Source organism: Tursiops truncatus, chromosome 1, assembly GCF_011762595.2.
Source record: "Tursiops truncatus isolate mTurTru1 chromosome 1, mTurTru1.mat.Y, whole genome shotgun sequence".
Taxonomy (NCBI): Eukaryota; Metazoa; Chordata; class Mammalia; order Artiodactyla; family Delphinidae; genus Tursiops; species Tursiops truncatus.
In genome coordinates this window covers 51,301,229-51,322,124 of record NC_047034.1, presented here as the reverse complement: position 1 = coordinate 51,322,124, position 20,896 = coordinate 51,301,229, and the positions used below count along the sequence as shown (strand labels likewise).

Sequence of the window (20,896 nt, the reverse complement as noted above, 5' to 3'; positions counted from 1 at the left end):
ATGAAAACCTTAGGAAATTTTGAATGTTTTATAGGAGATCATTTTAATCATGCAAAAGCTGACGGTACAGGGTAAACCATGATCCATAATAATCACATTTTACAAATTCAAGCCTAGAACAAAGGACAAAGGACAAAACTATATCCTTAAAAGCAGTGTTGTGATCTTTCTCTTGCCAATGAGATAGAAACCATTGTATTTATTTCCTGACATGAGGGGGAAAGGGATATTTCCAGTTCCCATAAACAAATATCCCTGTTCTTATTTCTCTGGATGGCCTCTTGAGAGATCTAATAGTGGGAGTGTGATTCTGCCCTTAGTCACCAATGACTATTTCCTTAGCAAATTCATTAACCCCTCTTTTATCTCTCAGTTTTTGTCACTTATAAAATATCACTGAAGTATTAGACTTCCCCTAAATATAGCTGTTTTTCACTTATTTTTGTTTTCTATCAATATGACATTTTAAGACCAGCATGTTAAGTACATTATTTAGTTTTAAATTAGTTCATAAACCCAAGCCATAGGCGCTCTAACTTTATTATATCCTGGGGCAGATTTATCTGTTAATAGTAACCATTATTGAAGGTATGTTAAAGAATAGTACAGGCACATAATCATAATTCTTCAATATGTTAAAACCCAAATTTTTGTTTTTTATTGGGGTTACATCACTCCTATCACTGAAGCAAATCTCTCATAGATGATTTTCAAGTTTTTCATTGGTTTTTAGCTTCAGCAATAATAAAGTTAGATGCCATATTCTATTGCGGAGAGAAAATACGTTATCCGTTGTGACGGATCGAAAAATTTGTTATTAAAGCAAATGGTAAATCAATCCTTGAATGCAGTATTTTTGTTGGTGAACTACATGGTGCTTTCTTTGTAGGGTTGCTGGTTTGGAATTGACTATGTGCCTTGTCTCATAATTCGGTACCTTTTGTACCATTGCTTTTGCCTTTTCTGGAAGACTGTCTAATTTATTTCTTATTATGTAGAACTTTATTCAGTAACTATAAAGAATTTTTTTATACTGTATGTGCAGAAATTTAGAAGGAAGTTTAACCTCTTGAAAGTTATTTTTCATATTTACTGATATTTTCTGAAACTGAATATTTATGGAGTTATTTTTCATGTCCATAGTGTTTTACACTTGACTTTAACAGATTGGCGGATCATTCATCTCACCTTTTAAAATAAGAAAAAATCTCATATCATTACATAGGAACTTTCAAAAATAACCCTTTTCAAAAAAATAGGGGAAACATGTATGTATTTCAAAATGTAATATTTGAAATGAAAATGTTATAACACTAGTATCATAAAGTGGAACAGAGGTGCACTCTTGGAGCCTAGAATATAATTGAATAAAAGGGTCTAATTTTTATTACTATCACCATCCTAATGGTTCAGAAGTAATGACTAGAAGTACCACACATTAATTTTCCCCTTGCTTAATAATTTCAATTTTCCTTTGGGGAATGGATTTTTCTATTAAAAAATAATCAAAGAGGGAAGAGATACGGGAACATATGTATATGTATAACTGATTCACTTTGTTATGAAGCAGAAACTAACACACCATTGTAAAGCAATTATACTCCAATAAAGATGTTAAAAAAATAATCAGAACCATCTTTTAAAAAATCAAATATATTTGACACGTAACATTATATGAATTTAAGGTGTACAACATGTTACTTTGATACATTTATATATTGTAATATGATTACCGTTGTAATGCTATTTTCACATTACCTAATTGTAATATAATTTTGTTGTCTGTAGTTATTACATTGTGCATTAGATCTCTATGGCCTATTTACTATCCACTGCAAGTCTATACCCTTAAACAACATCAGTTTTATCCCCCCAAACCCATCCCCTGGTAAGCACCATTTTACTGTCTGACTTGTTTTGAGTTTGACATTTTAGATTTCATATATAAGTGATGTCATACCATATTTGTCTTTCTCTGTCTGACTTATCTCACTTAGCATAATGTGTTCAAGGTCCATGCGTGTTGTCACAAATGGCAGGCTATCCTCCTATCTCATAGCTGAATAATATTTCATCGGTATATAAATCGTATCTTTTTTACCCACTCTTCTGTTGATGGGCATTTAAGGTTGTTTCCGTATCTTGGATATTGTGAATAATGCTGCAGTAAACATGGGAGTGCATATATCTCTTTAAAATACTGTTTTCATTTCCTTTGGGTATATACCCAGTAGTGGAATTGCTGGATTGTATGGTAGATCTATTTTTAATTTTTTGAGGAACATCCATATTATTTTCCATAGTATTGGATCAATTTATATTCCCATCAGTAGTGTATGAGGGTTCCCTTTTCACCACATCCTTACCAGCACCTGTTGTCCCTTGTCTTTTAGATGAAAACCATTCTGACGGGTGTGAGGTGATAATATCTTATTGCGGTTTTGATTTGCATTTCCCTGATGACTAGTGATGTTGAGCATCTTTTCATGTGTCTGTTGTCCATTTTGATGTCCTCTTTGCTTCATGATTTATCTCTTGGAGTTCTACTAGATTTTAGCTTGCTTTAGTTAGTTGTAAGAGAGTAATGGAAATTGAGTGAAGTGGACTTTACCTGCCGTATGCACTAGTGTTTTCAATTATATAGTACATATATATGTTGTTGTATCAGTGGTATGCCAAAGATGACTGTACCATAACATCTTTGCTTTTTATAATTAGACTTATGGAAACAGTAGCCCACACTTGCAAATATTCTTTAAAACTAAGGCAAAAATAAATGCCTAATGACATATTTTTACTGAAACTGAAGTGTTATCTGCATTATATGGGAAAGGTGGACTAATAGTACTTCAGTTGTGACAGCAGATTAGCTTAACAGGAAATCAACAAGCCAAGCGGTGCAGATAGTTATATATGTATTTTAAAGCCACTGAAGAAAATGAGTTTTTGAAGACTTTATTAAAGTTCAGTTTAAGCTCTTTTTTTAAATGAGGAGGGCCAGTGTCACAGGCATGTCCTTGGCTCTGTGAACACATTGAGATATCCATTAATATCCAACCCTATCCCAGAAAGCTTTTAGTTGCTTCTTACTGTTTATTAATGATTTTTTTCATAGAAATAGAAGTGTTACTTTTGTTTCTGTAGTATATTATTACTCATACACTGAAATAAAACTAGAAAAAGATTTGCCTGGATTTTTCCACAAAGGTTTTACTTATTTTTCTTTGAAGTACGGTCCTATTCATATGACAGCCTGAGTATTGAGAAGGGTGACTGATGTGTGATTTTGCCTGCTCTTTGTAATGCTTCCTCCTGACCAATGGCCATTTCAGGTAACCAAATGCAGTCTACTAAATCATCTTAGCTGGAAAAGCAAGGCAAAGCTCTAATGCCTAGCCAGAAGTTGTAAAAACGTTGTGTGGCCATCAAAATTGTCACTTGTCTGGCATGTGCCTTTTCTAAACACTCTGAGTACTTTGCTAACCATATGACTAACAGATCCTTCGGTCTTTATAATGCCTTTTTATCAGAAGAGAAGCGTGCCTTGTGGTCCCATCATATAGAAATAAAATGGAATAAAAATTAGAATTTCAGTGGCATTTCTGAATAAGTGGGTGACTTTAGTGTTTGTCATTCTAGTTATAAACAATGGTTTCCTTTTCTAATATGAACTCTGAAAAGAATGCAGTAGGAAGGCCACAGCATCAGAATGTCAGTCTGGTTTATGGGGAGACATTAACAGAAACTGTGTTTATGGTTAGAAGAAGCTGTGTCTCTGATCATCTGCTGTTCAGAAGAGGGAGCAAACGTACAGACTGGTGTACACCTCAGTTTGACTGCTATCAATATGTGTATCTGCTTGGAGGAGGAGATGACATGTATTACCAGGATTTTTTGTTTGTTTGCTCATTTGTTAATTTGTTTGATAAGAAAGTAGATGTGCAAGTAACTTTTAATTATATGCAGCTAGCTTTTTTGTGTGTGCCCTTTGATTTTCAGAAAATCATGCATCTATAGTTTTAGGGTTTCTTAATGGCTGTTACATTGACTTCTATACCTGTACCAAAGTCAGAATTCCATAATTACTTTTGTAAGGGGTAGGGAGAAAATGTACTATCCATATTCTTCCAAGTTCACAAAACATACTGTTTGATTCATAACTAGAAAAAAATATCCTAGCCTTTTAGAAACAAAACCAATATTCGTTGACACTGAACTTAAAAACTCACATAGAGACAGCCTTCGGTAGTCCATTTATACCTGTTTTCAAGCTATTTGTTTATTTAGCAGATATTTATTAAGCATTTATTATGTGGCAAACATTATATAAGTTCCAAGAAGGACAAGAACAGAGTGCTGTGTTGTTATAATAGGACCATAGTTTGACAGGGTGGTGACCAATCTTTAAATTTGATTGATATTCTTATTTATGTTTGAATTATAATATGGAATTCCAGAACCAGAAGAGACCTTTAAAATTATTTACTCCAGCCCTTCATTCAGTGTTTGAATCTTTCTTATTATTCATTTGATCATTGCTGATATTCGACTATTTTTGACTTACAAAAATGGCATTTTCACGTAGTTCAACCTAGTAGAACCATTTAGTAAGTACAGTGCTGGATCATGACTGCATAAGATGGATTAGTCAAGACAACCCTATCCAACTCTCTGTATAGGGGAGAAATGTGAAACCAGATATTGACAACATAGTGACCATTTGCAAAAATAAAATGGCTCAAGTGCCCTCATCTAACCAAAATGAATATGCTGGGTGCTGAATTGAGCTTTCTAGTTATGTGATCCAATATATCATTTCAAAATGCCTTCAGACTCTATGAGGCTCTTCTAACCCATGAGGGATTTTCTGCATGGACATGGATTTCAGTTACTTTGTAACTTGAGCTCATGGCTGGAGTGTGAGCCATTTACTCGTGCTTCTCCAGCTTCTTAGAGAACTCCTTCTTAGTGTCGTAGTTTAAGATTTTATCAGTCTCTTCAGTGTCTACCTCAAAAGCTGCATTTCTGTGATCAAGGCAGCACAACACATGGCTGTGGGTTCAGAGACATTAAAAATTATTCCAAGAAGCAACATCTAGGGATCAGGATTTCACCTATTATAAGTAGGTCCTAATTGGGTAAATGATGAAATGACTATTTTCCCTTCGTATATAATTCGATTGGCTTCAATTAGTTAACTTGAAATCGCACAAACCTGAGACGAATTCCTTTATATTCTTGTTTCACCGCATGTACATATACAGTGCTAGGCTGTGGCATCAGAAAATGGCTATGCTATGGTCCCTGTCCTCAAGTTATTCTAAAGCACTCCTCAGTGTAAGTACTTACAAAGGTTTGGTAATTGAAATATATTTTTTCATCCATCCATCCATCTCTCCATCCAGGCATCACTGATTAAGTACCTATTAAGCCAGGCACTGTTCTAGGCTCTAGCAATAAGCTGAAAACAAGACAAAGACCCTCCCTCATCTACCTCATGTTCTGGTGGGAAAAAGAGACATTAAACATCAGTACATAGTATAATGTTAGAGAATGATGAAGGCTATAAAGAAAAAAAAATAGTGGAGAGTAAAAAAAAAAATACAGAGGAGAATGTAATCAACTCTGGTAGGAAATAAGGTAAACCACACTAAGAATATAATTTTAAATCTGGGTTTTGAAGGGTAAATAAGAGTATGACAGGCAGACCAGACAAGGAAGGAACTTCTAGATAGAGAAGCAGCAACATCAAGGCTAGAAGGCATAAAACGGGATTATAAATAGGAATGCATACTTGTGAAAAGATTTAGTATAGAAATTAATAAAATATGGTGTATAATATCCTTTGAACAGTGTTGACTAATGGAATAACATCATATTTGGGTATATGAAAAATTGTTTCCTCAACAGTGCTTCTCAGATTTACTCAAGTATCAGAACTCTAGGTAGTGAAAGTGCTTTTTGCAGAACACAATAAATTATTGTTAGAATTCACCTTCAAATATCTGAAAATGTCATTATCGATCTGAATTTGGAACTATTCCAGGCATCTTTAAGGTTAATTAACAGTAACAGATTCTAACATTTTAAAATATATTTAAAAAGAAAAAAATCACACTTGAGAAAATCGTATACATGAACTTTCTCTGTCATGTCACGGAAGATTGCTATTATTCTTTTTTATCATCAGAACACGAGTTCAGTAGCATAGTTTGAAAGCTGCTGCACTACAGTTATTCATCAGATGGGCTGCCAACCCGTGTGGGAAGAGTTAGGGCGTCACTGCCTCTTGTAGTAGGCAGCCCCTTCGGAAAGCGCCTTGCAATGGCTCTGACTTCCTTTTATTGAGCTGAAATCTCTTTCCCTGATAATTTAGACTCACTGCTTAGACTCTAACTTAGACTCTGACTCTTGGATAGAATGATGGAAATCAAGACTTTTTTTGTTTGTTTGTTTTTTGCGGTACACGGGCCTCTCACTGCTGTGGCCTCTCTCGTTGCGGAGCACAGGCTCCGGACGCGCAGGCTCAGCGGCCATGGCTCACGGGCCCAGCTGCTCCGCGGCATGTGGGATCTTCCCGGACTGGGGCACGAACTCGTGTCCCCTGCATCGGCAGGCGGACTCTCAACTACTGCACCACCAGGGAAGCCCCATGACTTATTTTTTATAAATATTTTGAGGAATAATAAGTAAAAATAATTTTGGTATACCTTGCACTATTTTAGGGTTAATTATAAATGAGACAAATAATGATAAAGCTTAAGGCTCACCTGAGTGAGAAGAGGGTAGGGGTTGTTTGTGTTTTGTTTCATATAGGGCAGGGTGGGAGTCTGTGGTCTGTAAGTCTTCATGGTCAGATCCTTAGTTTGTTCTTTTCTGTATAACTTTTTGTTTATGTCTTTTCCCCCTCTATGACTCTTACTTGAGTAGCAATAGGATTTATAGGAATAGTTCTTCTGAAGTAGAAATAGAAAACTCAAAGTAAAGGCAGAGGAAAATGCGATGTTAGAGTATTATGATCCTTGAAAGAAAATGAAAGCAGATAACGAAAACCAAATTATGATGGAATTAAAGGAGACTTTAAATGTGAATCATTGAGACTTGGAGAGAAAAAGTGGAGGGAAAAAAGGGTGCCAAAGATACATACATTCACACTCATCACACATATGTATGTATGTGTACATATACAAATATATCTGTGTGTAAATGTTTATCTAGATAGTATATGAGAGAGATATATAATACATATATATAAATACATAAATAGAGATAGAGTATACCTATTTCCGTCAGCTGTTTGTTAAACGGTAGATAAAAGATTGAAACCTGGCTCTTCTCATGTCTGTCCTGTTCTACTGTCTGAAGTGGCAGGTAGAATCTGCTCAGTGATTCAAACAGTGAATTTTTTAATTGCTCAATGCTGACATGCTAACCTCAGCAAACGAGCAGCTGCAGAATGTGTTAGGTCACCATACCAATAATGAAGATTACATCATTGACCTGCCTTCCTTTTTTGGAATGTAGAAAAAAACAAACCCTAGAAATATGTCAGATTTGAAAACAAACCAAAATAATGACTGAGAATAGTGATATTATCTATAGTTTCATCACAACTAGTTGACTAATCAGTTAGGAGCCATTCTGTTTATAAAATTAATTTTTAATTATTCTTTATTTTTAAAGTGAAGTTCTAGCTTAAGACCTGAATGAAAGATTTCGAGAAATAAAAATTTTCTTTTCTGAATTTAAAATATTTCTATTGCGATAAGGTGACACACTGAGTGACTTTAAGATAATAATATTTGTGTTAACACACTTCTATATATACATCAGCTGTAAGATATTTCCCTGGGTTTTGTACTTAGAAAAGTTTATGTTTTAATTCAGCACAATAACACTCAAAATAAGAATCTCTGAAATTTGTTTTATTTTTCTATCCCTAAAATAGGACAGATTTTGAAGTAGATTGCTTAAAAAAAAATGAATCACTTCTTAAAACACACAGATGTACTTATCCACCCTTGGGACAGAAGAAATGAATTACCTTGCTTGGTAAATCGCATTGCTTCTCCTGAACTAGATTGCCTCCTGCATCCAGTGCTGTGAAAGAGAGGCGCTCTGAGCAGGAAGGATAGCCATTGTTCAGTGCTCTCTAGCAAAAGAACTGGGCGGGGAGGGGTGGGGGGGGGATGGAGTTTGACTGGCGTTGGCTCTGGCTTTTCTACATTCCAATCTGTCTGAGGCACAGAGCGAGAGCAAAAAAAAAAAAAAAAAGTGGAGAGAGAGAGCGCGCAAGTGAGCAAGCACGGTGACCATACGGTATAGAAAGTGTTTTGACTGGCATGCCGGAAGGATCATGTTAGCAACACCCAGAAACTTCACGGAATGCAGACCCCAGGTAAGAGTTCCTAGAGTCTGTCTGAGACAGAAATTGAAAGTTCGTACATATTTAAAGGGAATGTGTGCTTTTTCAAAATTACACAAATGGATTGACTGTTTACTTTTGTGCTTATTGGCTTTAAAAAATAGGTTGTTTTTCATTACTGTGAGTTCACAGGAATACTGTGTGGAGGCCGTCAACATCCAGTACAAAATCCAGCTCAAGAATAGCCTTCTGAGAAACTCAGATAAATTAAAGGTGTAATGATCATAGCAAAATACTAACACTGCAACATTTACTTGTTCTTTTAATAATTTGAAGTGGATTTCTTATTCTGTATCTTCCCCGGATTCTTTATGAAATATTAAGATACCTGGGAATGGATACAGCCCATTTCTCTCTGAGGGAGACAAAATATATTGACCATTAATAATATTGTAGCAACCGTGCTTGAATCTCAGTAGCATGTAGTAAATCTGTTTAATTCGGAAAGCTCAACAGGTTGGATCCATAGACAATGAGAACTTTGCTTATTTTTTGTTTTTTGTGGGGTTTTTTGCCCAAGCAGGCTTTTAATATCCTCTGCCAATAGATGACAAGTTAGAAACTTTAATTAGCTCATTGAAAGTTAAATCTGAAAGAGACTTGAGAGACGTCTACTGCAGTCCACTCTCTCCATTTTCAATGAGAACATTGAGGTCTAAGGGAGTTGGTGCTTGCTCAAGATCACAGCATTACAACAGAATTGAAAAGAAAATCCAGGTCTCATGATCTGCAGTTTACTGGTTTTTTCATGGTACCAACTATCAATACATTTATGCTTTATACTTTATCCATACCGTATCTGCTGGCTCAGGTACCATGAATTATTGCCTAAAGACCAAATGCATCATAAACCTAGACTGAAATCTTATGGGAAGGAAATATTGGGGGATGGATGTCATCAATATTGATATATTCTTGTTCAAAACCAAAAATATATAACAAAATATTTATCAGAAAAATAGCTTTCAGTTAAGGAAAATAACTGTAGTTTGAATGTTGCTTTTATATAAACAATTACATAGCTGTGGCATGTTCTGAATATCTGTATATGAAATTAAAATTTAAATTGATTTTAATTTCTTTTAAAGACTTTGGGACTTAGCAACTGTATAATTTAAGTTAGTAAAGCTGTTTGGGGGTAACTTGTATCTATTTACTGGAAGCAAAACATCATCGCATATTCACTGCCTTCTCTATATTTATATTTTTTAATGTAAGATAACATTTTAAAATTATCCAACTGTTTGAACCAGTTGCTTCCTTATCCAAGGTCCAGCTCTGTTTCCTCCATTTATAAGGGTCCTCTGTTACTTCACCTCATGAATTATGTGTTAGAGGGTAACTTAAGTGGAGGATCTTGAGAGTGACAACAGACAGTGAACATCTGTCTTCATACATTTTCATTTAGTCCCTAAAAAGGTTGCTGCCCTTTCCATTTTTCTGGAGACCATTGTGGGGTTGAAAGAGACCACACTATTCTAGTGAGCTAAATAGTAAAGATAGCCACTGTCAAAAGGATCTGTCATGGCTCTTTACAATTCCTGGGAACAAGTTAGCTTGATTTGGCTATAAGCACAGTGAAGGGATGCAGTGTTTTTGTGTTAAAGCTTGACCTGCTATTCCAGTTTTTGACTAGGTCTGTGTAGATGCAGTTGTGATTTATAAGTTTGTGAGGGATGAACAGTAAGTTGTAAGGAACAGTTTCACTACTGCTCTCAGCTGTTGTAAATCAAACTACAAAGTACATTCTCTACCCAGAAGGAAACAAGAGACTGTCTTACTGCCGAATCCATTATTAAAACACACTGTTTATAAAAGGACCGATGGCTGTGAGAATGAGGACATAATGCTCTATCCAACTTAACAGTGTTCATGTTCTGTTACACAGGGCTTAGCTTTTTTCTCTCATCTTTTATCCTGCTGGAGTATGTGAAAGGACTGCCATGATATATGTGTGTATATTATGTTATGTGTGTATATGGTGGGTGGATGGATGGATGGATGGATAAAGATGGACTTTTGGCCTTAGTGTATTTCCCCATGTTAGAAACAATCAAGTCATTAATCTGTTGCTGCTATTTTACTGACCTAACTTGAAAGAAACTAATTTATTAACCAATCTGATAATTATAAAATTACTACCATGCATTGGAAAGAGAAAAATATTAGAAGGAAACACATACTCCTTTTTCTGTCCTGAATACAGATGTCAGATTATGCAGGTTTATACTTTCTCTGTTAGAGAAAAGCAGTGTGCTAATAAGGTGCCCATTTTATGACCAAAGACAGATTGTAAATGGGAAGGGAGTGGGTAGGGTGAAATGAATGACATCAGGAAAGAAACTCTCTTATGTATGTGAAACAATTTTCTTTTGACCATTGTTATTTTGAAGGCAGGCCCATTTTCACTGCTCTTGATTTTTTTTCCTTGATACCAGTTTCTCTAAATTTTTTTCATGAAATATATGTCCATATAGTTTATATATTAAATTAACAAAGAAGGTAAAGAGCTCTGCATCATAGCCATTGACATTTTTCTGATAAAAGTTTGGCTATAGTTGATCAAAACTTTTGTCTCATTCAGAGGAGTTACTTCTTTCTCGCTGCAATTTCTTGCTACTTCTTGGGTATAATTCAGTGTTTTGTAATGCTCTGAGTTGTCAGGTTAATTCTTTACTCATAAAGATTACCTGATTATCCACTCAAAACTCTGGGAATCCTATTATGTAGACCACATGGTTGTGTTGCCCCTTCTGCTCCGGTCTTGACCTTCCTCAGCAGCCTGTAAAGAGGAAAAGTGTTATGCTGGTTTTGTTCTTTCTGTTCTTTCACGCTCTCTAGTGGTTGTTTGTGGTTGTTCTTGTTTTCAGTTCCCTATCAGTTTTAGTGAAGCAGGTGACTGGTGAAATCAGGTTCAGCAGATTCTTACGCTTGAGGTGCATGAACTTTCTAAAATATCTAATTCTTTAGGGCAGAAAGAGAAGAAAATTGATTATGTCCTGTTGTTTCCTAGTGAACAGTGAGTCAAGAAAATGAGTTATGACTCAGCAATATGAATCCTCTTATAGCTGTCTTTTCTTTCTCTTTATTTTTGTCTTCCTTTGTATGTATGTGTGTGTATGTGTGTGTGTGTGTGTGCGCACGTGCGTGCTGATGGGGATTCAGTCTATCAGAGTTTCACATGTAATTATGGGTATGATATCTGCTTGTGTCTGGAAGCCTTAAGCGTTGCCACTGAGAATATTTTCTTTGTGCATACTTGACAAGTAGGAGAAACTTACTGAATCATCATTAAAATTCAGATGAAGGTCTTTATCTTCTCTGGTACCTTCCTCACTCCTACTCAGACTGTACCATTCTGCTGAATGAGGAGCTCTCTGAACTTAAACACATGGAGAGGGAACCAGTGAGTTCTTATCAATAATTAGACTCTATAAAACTCCACATTTCTGTCATTCTTAGGTTTACGGTATTTTATAAATAAGTGAATTGCTGAAACAGCAACTTGTAAAGTTAGTTCAGGTTAATACAGTTCTGTTCTTTGAAGAATAAAAATAACCTGGTTCTGCTTGCCCTTCTTTGTCAGACTTTCAAAAGTAAGTAAGCAAGCCAGTTTAGCTGCCAGGATCAAGCCGGTGTCATTCAGGATCAGGTGTCACCTAGGATAGCCAGCCTGTTGGACAATTTGCTTACTCTGATTATTACATTTAATTCGACAGACTATAGAGTACCTTTGGAAAAACTTAGCAGCACTGTTGTGTAGTTAACTATTCATAGATATTACCTTTAGTTAACATGAAAACTAGAAAAACTGGATATTCTTTCACTTTTTAACACTCTGGTTTGTAACTTTCTGGCTAAATTACATTTCAAATGGGTTGTGTGTAGTTGATTTGATTTCTGGTCTGTTGATTCAGATAGGAGAAGATAAGATGTTTGGGTACCTACTTCAATAATCCCTTTTTCTAGGAACACCTAGACTGTAAAGCATCAGTTAAATAAATGAAATAATTTATTTCATTTGTTTAAAAAAGGAATGATGTGTCAAAGGTAGTGCAAAAAGAGCCACAAAAAAATCTAGCCTGTGTGAATACATTGAAAGAATTGGGTTTGCTCAGTCAAAGGACAGGACAAGATGTGATGTGTCTGTGAACAGGGAAGGATAATCATCTTTTGTGTACCAAGAGCTCATTATGAAGAGCTCATTTCTAAGATTTTGTTCAGTATGGTTATATTTCTTATTAGCATTTTCTCAAAGTATGGGAAACAAATCACTCAAAGAAAGGGTAATAGATTATTTACCTTTTGCATATGGTAAAGGAAACTGTATCACAGTATTTGGTCTGATTTTTGTGAGTCTCCATTATACAGCTGAAATATAAGAATATTTTTAATGAATTAAGATCTTTATTTTATCTTCCATACATTTAGCTTACGTACATCTTGAAATTTTTCTTGAAGCATTTTTGCCTCCACTTAATACTCAGTGAAACATCATGGTAGTTTCCTGAAACAATAAATGTCACTCTGTTTTATGAGTACCATTTTTTACTTGTAAATATTTGCACAGTGACAATTGCTAAAATTATGAAATATATTTTTAGTAACTTTGGTTTTATTCATTTCCTTTCCTTATAAATACAACACTCAGTAAATACTTGGTTGATGATCAACTTTTAAAGGTAAATTTTCCGAAGAAGTAGCTTTTTTCATTTTTTTTTTCCAATTGGAACCAGTGTTGACCATCTTTATTAACAAAACCAAAAACATGGTGTAAGGAAGAAATCCAAGGAGTTATTGCTGTCATTACAAAGAATGAAAACCAGTCTCCCTTGGAAACATTTTTATTAACAAAACCAAAGTGTACTATTCAAAGGGAATTTATTGCAATATAAAAGGCAGAAGTCTTTTTAGAAAGTTTAGAAGTTACTTGTTTGTTTTATTAGTAAATGGAAGGGTATTTAAAACCAGAAGCTAGACTTTCCTCTGGTCCTTTTTTAAAAAGAAAATCCAACCAATTATTTACCAGTTTTTCTCAGAAACATATCTTCTGAGAAACTGCAAAATGTATTTGACAATCAAATTTTAATTAACAAGAAATAGTGAGCTTCGAGGACGTGACTCTTTTATTGCTATAAAATACTGTGATTTATGACAGCTTCCCAGTAGGTTTCTTCCAGTGTCAGAAATTATAAGCCCATTTTTATTTTGCTTAGTTCTTGAATTAAATATTTAAAGGTAGACTTTTTGTTTCTCTTTTCCCCTGTCATAACTGTGTTACAGGAGAATAGAAACTGTTTTTTTTTTAAGGCTTTCCAGGTTTAGTCCAGATGTTGCTTATGTTACATTTTTCTCTGACAATCTGAAAAGAAATATTTTTAAATTTTAATATCCAATCATAATATATAACAAACTTCTACACACCTATGAGAAAAAGGCAAGACTTCAATGCCCATTTTACAAAAGAGCCTATCCAAGTGGGTCTTCAGTATATGAAAAGGTGCTCAGTTTCATTATTCACCAGGGAAATGCAAATTTAAACCAGAATGGAATTGCATAACCATCAGAATGTCTAAAATGAGAAAAAGAGAAAATACCCAATGTTGACAGAGATCTAGAACAAAAGGAATTCTCACACACTACTGATGAAAGTATAGATTTGTACAACTACTTTGAAGAACTATTTGACAGTATCTACTAAAGCTGAACAATGCTCTGTGACCCAGCAATTCCACTCCTATATATGTACCCAACAGAAATGCATACATAGGTTCACCAAAGCACCTGTACAAAAAATGTTCGTAATAGCTAAAAATTAGAAACCACCCAAATGCTCATTAGTAGTAGAATGGATAAATTGTGGTTTGCTTACACAATGGAATTCTATACAGCATTGAAAAGAACTACTGCTTCCTGCAACAGAATGGATAAATCTCACAAGTGTATATTGAGCATGAAAAGTTAGTCTCAAAAGAATATATACATTGTTTGATTCCACTTTTGTATAGTTCAAATTCATCTGAGGTGATAGAAGTCAGGATAGTGATTATTATGGGGTAATGACTGGAAAGGATGTATAAAGGAGGCTTCTGGTTGCTGGTAATGCTGTTTTGTTCTGTCCTATTTTGTTTAATCTAGGTACTATTTACTGGGATGAGTTCCATTTGAAAAACTTTATTGACCTGTGCACTCATTATTTATACACTTTTCTGAATGCATGTTATCCTTTAGTAAACAGTCTGAGAAAAGATATTTTTATAATCTTTCCATTTTGCTAAAACAAAACCACAAAATAGAAACAAAAAACAGTAAGCAAGGGCTTCCCTGGTGGCGCAGTGGTTGAGAGTCCGGCTACCGATGCAGGGGACATGGGTTCGTGTCCCGGTCCGGGAAGATCCCGCAGGCCACGGAGTGGCTGGGCCCGTGAGCCATGGCCGCTGAGCCTGCACGTCCGGAGGCCCGCGCACCGCAAAAACAAACAAACAAACAAAAAACAGTAAGCAAACTTCCAGGATGATGGTAAGATATTCTTTGAAAGTCCATTTTGTTTACATAGAGGGTGAGGAATGACCCCATGTTTATTCTTAAATTGTAAGGTGCCTAGGGAATTCCCTGGCGGCCCAGCAGTAAGGACTCAGCACTTTCACTGCTGAGGGCACGGGTTCAATCCCTGGTCGGGGAACTAAGATGCAGCAAGCTGGGTGGTGCAGCCAAAAATAAAGAAATAAATTTGCCTAGTCTATGTGTGCAGTCAGGGACTTTACATTTGGAGTCATTTAAAGGGTTAGATGGGGAAAGCCTCAGATAGACTGGGCTTATAAGTGCATCTTCAAAACAAAATTGCAGGATGTGAATAATAGAACTACCAGGCTTTCCATAAACTTTCAAAGTACCATTCATAAGCATTCAAAGACATATAAAACACTAATTTTCATATGAATTAAATATTTTATAGTAGTAACAATTTATATATATATTTCTGTAGTGTATATAAAGATATAAATATACTCATACCAAACACATTAATTTTTACATATAGTTATTAATTAGTTCTAGATACAAATTTAATACGAGTTTTCTGTACCTTTGGCTTTAATATCATTTTGCTTTAAAAACATTTCTATGCTTTTAAAGGATATGTGATTACTTGTTTTATTGGACGAAAAATAATACTTTTTTTAACATTTTTATTGGAGTATAATTGCTTTACAGTGGTGTGTTAGTTTCTGCTTTATAACAAAGTGAATTAGTTATACATATACATATATCGCCATATCTCTTCCCTCTTGCGTCTCTCTCCCTCCCACCTTCCCTATCCCACCCTTCTAGCTGGTCACAAAGCACCGAGCTGATCTCCCTGTGCTATGCAGCTGCTTCCCACTAGCTATCTATTTTACATTTGGTAGAGTATATATGTCCATATATACACTACCACTCTCTCACTTTGTCCCAGCTTATGCTTCCCCCTCCCCGTGTCCTCAAGTCCATTCTCTAGTAGGTCCGCATCTCTATTTCCGTCTTGCCTCTAGGTTCTTCATGACTTTTTTTTTTTTTTTAGATTCCATATATATGTGTTAGCATATGGTATTTGTTTTTCTGACTTACTTCACTCTGTATGACAGGCTCTAGGTCCATCCACCTCACTACAAATAACTCAATTTCGTTTTTTTTATGGTTGAGTAATATTCCATTGTATATATGTGCCACATCTTCTTTATCCATTCATCTGTCGATGGACACTTAGGTTGCTTCCATACCTGGCTATTGTAAACAGAGCTGCAGTGAACATTGTGGTACATGACTCTTTTTGAATTATGGTTTTCTCAGGGTATATGCCCAGTAGTGGGATTGCTGGGTCATATGATAGTTCTGTTTTTAGTTTTTTAAGGAACCTCCATACTGTTCTCCATAGTGGCTGTATCAATTTACGTTCCCACCAACAGTGTATGAGGGTTCCCTTTTCTCCACACCCTCTCCAGCATTTACTGTTTGTAGATTTTTTGATGATGGCCATTCTGACTGGTGTGAGATGATATCTCATTGTAGTTTTGATTTGCATTTCTCTAATGATTAATGATGTTGAGCATTGTTTCATGTGTTTTTTGGCAATCTGTATATCTTCTTTGGAGAAATGTCTAAAAGAGCTTTTTCATCACTGAAATGTGGAAGTATCCAACACAATAAATGGAAGATACTTAATAAATGTTAATTTCCTTATTTTTCTTTGCAAAAATACAAACATGATATATTCTTGAGCATGCCTTTCTTCTCCTCACATAAATCTCCCCCCTCCATCTTATCCTTCCAGTTCTGAATCATTAAAATGCATGTGTTTAGCTCTTTATGGATTCATTTACAGCAATCTTCTCCACTAGATCCTTCATATTTCACGCTTTACTCAAGCTCAGTGTTTTCATGTTAGCATACTAAATTAGCTTTCTATTGCTGTTATAACAACCATACACTCAATGACTTAAAACAACACCCATTTATTATTTCACAGTTTCTATACAACCAAAGTACAGGCAGAGCGTAGCTGGTTGCCTGCTCAGCGTATCACAAGGTCAAAACCAAAGTATTAGCAGGCTGCATTCTCATCTGGAGCTCAGAGTCCTCTTGTAGTTGTAGGAGTGAGAATCCTGTTTTCTTGCTGGCTATTGGCAGGGAGTCATTCTCAGCTCCTAGAGACCACCTTTGCGTCTCATTCCTGTGACACTCCCAGAACATGGCAACTTACTTCTTCAAAGCCAGTGAGAGAACCTTACTCTAGTCTACTATGATGGAGTCCGGTATAATATGCAACATAATCACAAGAATGACTATACCATCATCTTTGCCATATAATACAACCGAATCAAGGGAGTGACTATCCCATGATATTAACAGATCCAGGGCCCCACCTACACCCAAGGGTAGAGGATTATACAAAGATGTGAGTACCATATATACCCACATCATAAACACCAAAGCCTTTGTGCACGATTCTTAATTGTGCTTTTTCCCCCCCTTTCATATCGAATGTAGACTATTCATTGAAATTAATGATTCTCTAGTTCTGGCAGGTTAACAATCTCATCTTTATTTCAGTTAAATTAATATTAGTTTTATGAGGCCTATGCTTCTTTTCTGTGATAGCAGCATTTTCATTTTCAATCTGCCACCCATTTTTAATAAAATAAAGGAAAACACAATATAATCATGCAAATATTGCCAAACAGATTCTGATGCCAAATAAACTGTTGATGAACATGTGACCCCACCTCATATTTATCATCAACTGGTGAATGACAGTCCTGAATTTTTAAAAATTTCTGAATTAAAAAGTTACAGACCTATCCATTCTTAAATTATTTTGCTGTTGAAGAATGATCTGAACTCTAGGGAACTCCCTAGGCCTCTAAAGATGTTGTATATCCTGCCCATCATGACAGTTTCCTGCCCATTTTCAATCCTGCCTTCTAATTATAGATCTTTCCAAATGCATATCTTTTAATGCCTCATAATTCTTGGTAACCTGTGCCGCTCTTATTCCTTGAACTTTTATTTATTTATTTTTATTTTGCTTTGTTTATTAGATTATGTTTTTAAACACAACATGAGATATTAAGTTATTTTCCGTTTTAATTTGTAGTCCTTATTAGAGTACTGTGTTCTCTTCTGTGTGCCATATCTAAAAAATTTGGGATGTGTTTTCAGTGATGGAAAGGCTAGAAAATAAGATCTTGAAGAAAACTTAGACATTAAGGTTGTTCAGTGTGAGGAACACAGTAATCCAAAATATATATGAAAACATTGTCACAAACTATTTTCCCTATCCATTAAGAGGAGAAAAAAGAGAATGTGGCAGTATGTAGAATCTGAGTGAAATAAAAGTATGTAGGTTTGGGGCTTTAAAACTATGACTCTTAGGATCTTCTTCTTTGTGAGACATCATAAGTTAAATCTTACTTTTCCTGAGGTCAAATAAATCCTACTTGAAAACCAAAAAAGTTAATTGAATAAAGTTTCAAGTTCTGTGCTCCCTTGATTATATATAATTTTCTAATCCATTATAATAATTGAAGTATTATGTGGATCTATTTTAAATAAAATCTTAATTAAAAAAATAACATTAATAGCTGACATTCCTAACAGTTCAAACCAGGACCGGGTATAAAAGCTCTTCCTTCTCCCACACTCCAGGAATTCTATTATTTTCTGCACATATAACTAAAATTAACAATTAGTATTTATCCTACCAGACTCTCTATATGTGTGTTTGTGCGTATATGTATGTGTGTAAATAGCACATGAACATAGACAATTTTTCTGTGTTTTCAGCAGGATCAACTGATACATGTTGTAGTTCAACCTGTGTTTTTCACTTAAGAACATATTATAGGCTCTTTGTTTTGGTAATGGTGGGCTAGGTTTTCTGAATAACCCTCCTCCTGAAAACAAATAAGTGAGATAAATGTATTTTTTTAAAAAACTGTCTTCTTAAAAGCATCAAAGAGATACTTCTAAATAATCCACAAATCAATGAAGAAATCATAAGAGAAGTTAGAACCAAATGATACTGAAAATATTATATATCAAAACTTGTACGATTTAGCTAGAGTAGAACTTGAAGTTAGAAAAATAGTACCATAGTAAAGAGCATAGAAGAAAAGAAAAAAGGATTAGAATAGGAATTAATTAAACAAATCAAACATACAGTGGAGAAAATCAACAAAGCTAAGAGTTAGTTATTTGAAAAGACATAAAATTGACAAACCTTTGGCAAGACTGATCAAGAAAAATATAATTATTATCCGGAATGGAAAAGGGTATGTTGCTATCAATCCTGCATACAGTAAAAAATACTTACAGAATATTATAAACAATTTTATGGAAACAAATTTTTAAATTAGATGAACTAGTGAAACTTTTAGGAAAATACAACTTGCTGAAAACTGACACAAGAAGATCCTAATATTGTTAAAGAAATTCAATCTGAAATTAAAAGCTTTACCTCAAATAAAAATCCAAGCCCAGAAGACTTTGCTTAAGTATTCTAGCAAACATTTAAGAAAGATATAATTTCATACAATGGAACACTACTCAGCAATAAGAAAGAATGAAATTTTGCCATTTGTGGCAACATGGATGGACTTGTAGGGCCTTATGTTAAGTGAGGTAAGTCAGGCAGAGAAAGACAAATACTGTATGATGGCACTTATATGTGGAATCTAAAAAATACAACAAACTAGTGAATATAACAAAAAAGAAGCAGACTCGCAGATATGGAGAACAAACTAGTGGTTACCAGTGGGGAGAGGAAAGAGGGGAGGGGCAATATAGGATTGGGGGGAAAGGATTATTATGGGATTACAGTAAGTCCCCTACATACGAACCTTCATGTTGCGAACTTCTCAAGGATGCGAACGTGCATTCCATCAATGTCAGACGTGTGTGAAATTGCGGCTTGCCCTCCATCTCCTATTGCTGACAGCCCTTCAGCTCTACCATCTCCCACCTCCTCTCCCTCCTCCAGTCAGTAACTCTTCTTGCCTGTTCACTCGATGCCAGCCCCTATATGCCAGCTGTTGTACTGTACTACTGTGTACTTTTCAAGGTACTGTACTGTAAGATTAAAAATGTTTATTTTTTGTGTTTGTTTATTTTTATGTATTACTTGTGTGAAAAGTATTATAACCTATTGTGGTACATTACTGTATACCCGCTTGTGTTAGTTGGGTACCTAGGCTAACTTTGTTGGACTTACAAACAAATTGGACTTAAGAACACTCTCTCAGAATGGAACTTGTTTGTATGCGGGGGACTTGCTATATGAAATTGTGTGTGCGAAACTTTTGAAAATTGTAAAGCACTATAGAATTTAAAGAATGTTTCACTCAATTAAAAAAATTGAAAAAAGATATAATTTCAGATTACACAAATTCTTTCTGAAAAAGAAAAGAGACTATACACATTAGCTAATTTTATAACACTGGCATCACTTCTATACCACCTGACAACAACATTACATGAAAGGACAATTATAGGGCAATCTTATTCATTATCACAGATGCCAAAATCCTAAACAAATATTAGTAAATAGAATAACACATTATAACGAAATTGGGTTTATTATACCAATGCAAAGTTCATTTAATATTTAATAATTAGTATAATTCACTATCAGTGGACTAAAGGAGAAAAACTTAAAATCATCTCAATTGTGCAAAAAGCATGTTTGATAAAATTTAACAACCATTAATAATAACTCTTAGCAAAACAGGAATAGAAAAGAACTTCCTTACTCTGATAAAGGGTATCTACAAAAACCTCTCAACAAACATACTTAATGGTTAAAAGCCCCCCTTTCAGATGAGAATCAAGGCTAGGATGTCCACTGTTACTTCTGCTATTTCACATTATACTGGAGGTCCTAGTTAGTATAGCAAGGCAAGCAAATATTATAAGGGTTGGAAAGATACAAAATTTTAA

The 20,896-nt window shown here is 35.0% G+C and overlaps 1 protein-coding gene across 16 annotated transcripts in view; it reads left to right on the top strand.

The window, feature by feature from the left end:
- Positions 1 to 20,896, top strand: part of RASAL2 (RAS protein activator like 2) — a 384,407-nt gene that overhangs the window by 232,897 nt on the left and 130,614 nt on the right. The window contains exon 1 of one of the 16 annotated variants that reach the window (XM_019952452.3): positions 8,280 to 8,398. The exons of the other annotated variants lie outside the window; for them this stretch is intronic. Coding sequence (XP_019808011.1) covers positions 8,386 to 8,398 — 13 coding nt within the window. The 5' untranslated portion in view covers positions 8,280 to 8,385. Of the gene's footprint in view, positions 1 to 8,279; positions 8,399 to 20,896 lie in introns of those variants that run through there. 16 annotated transcript variants of the gene reach the window in all.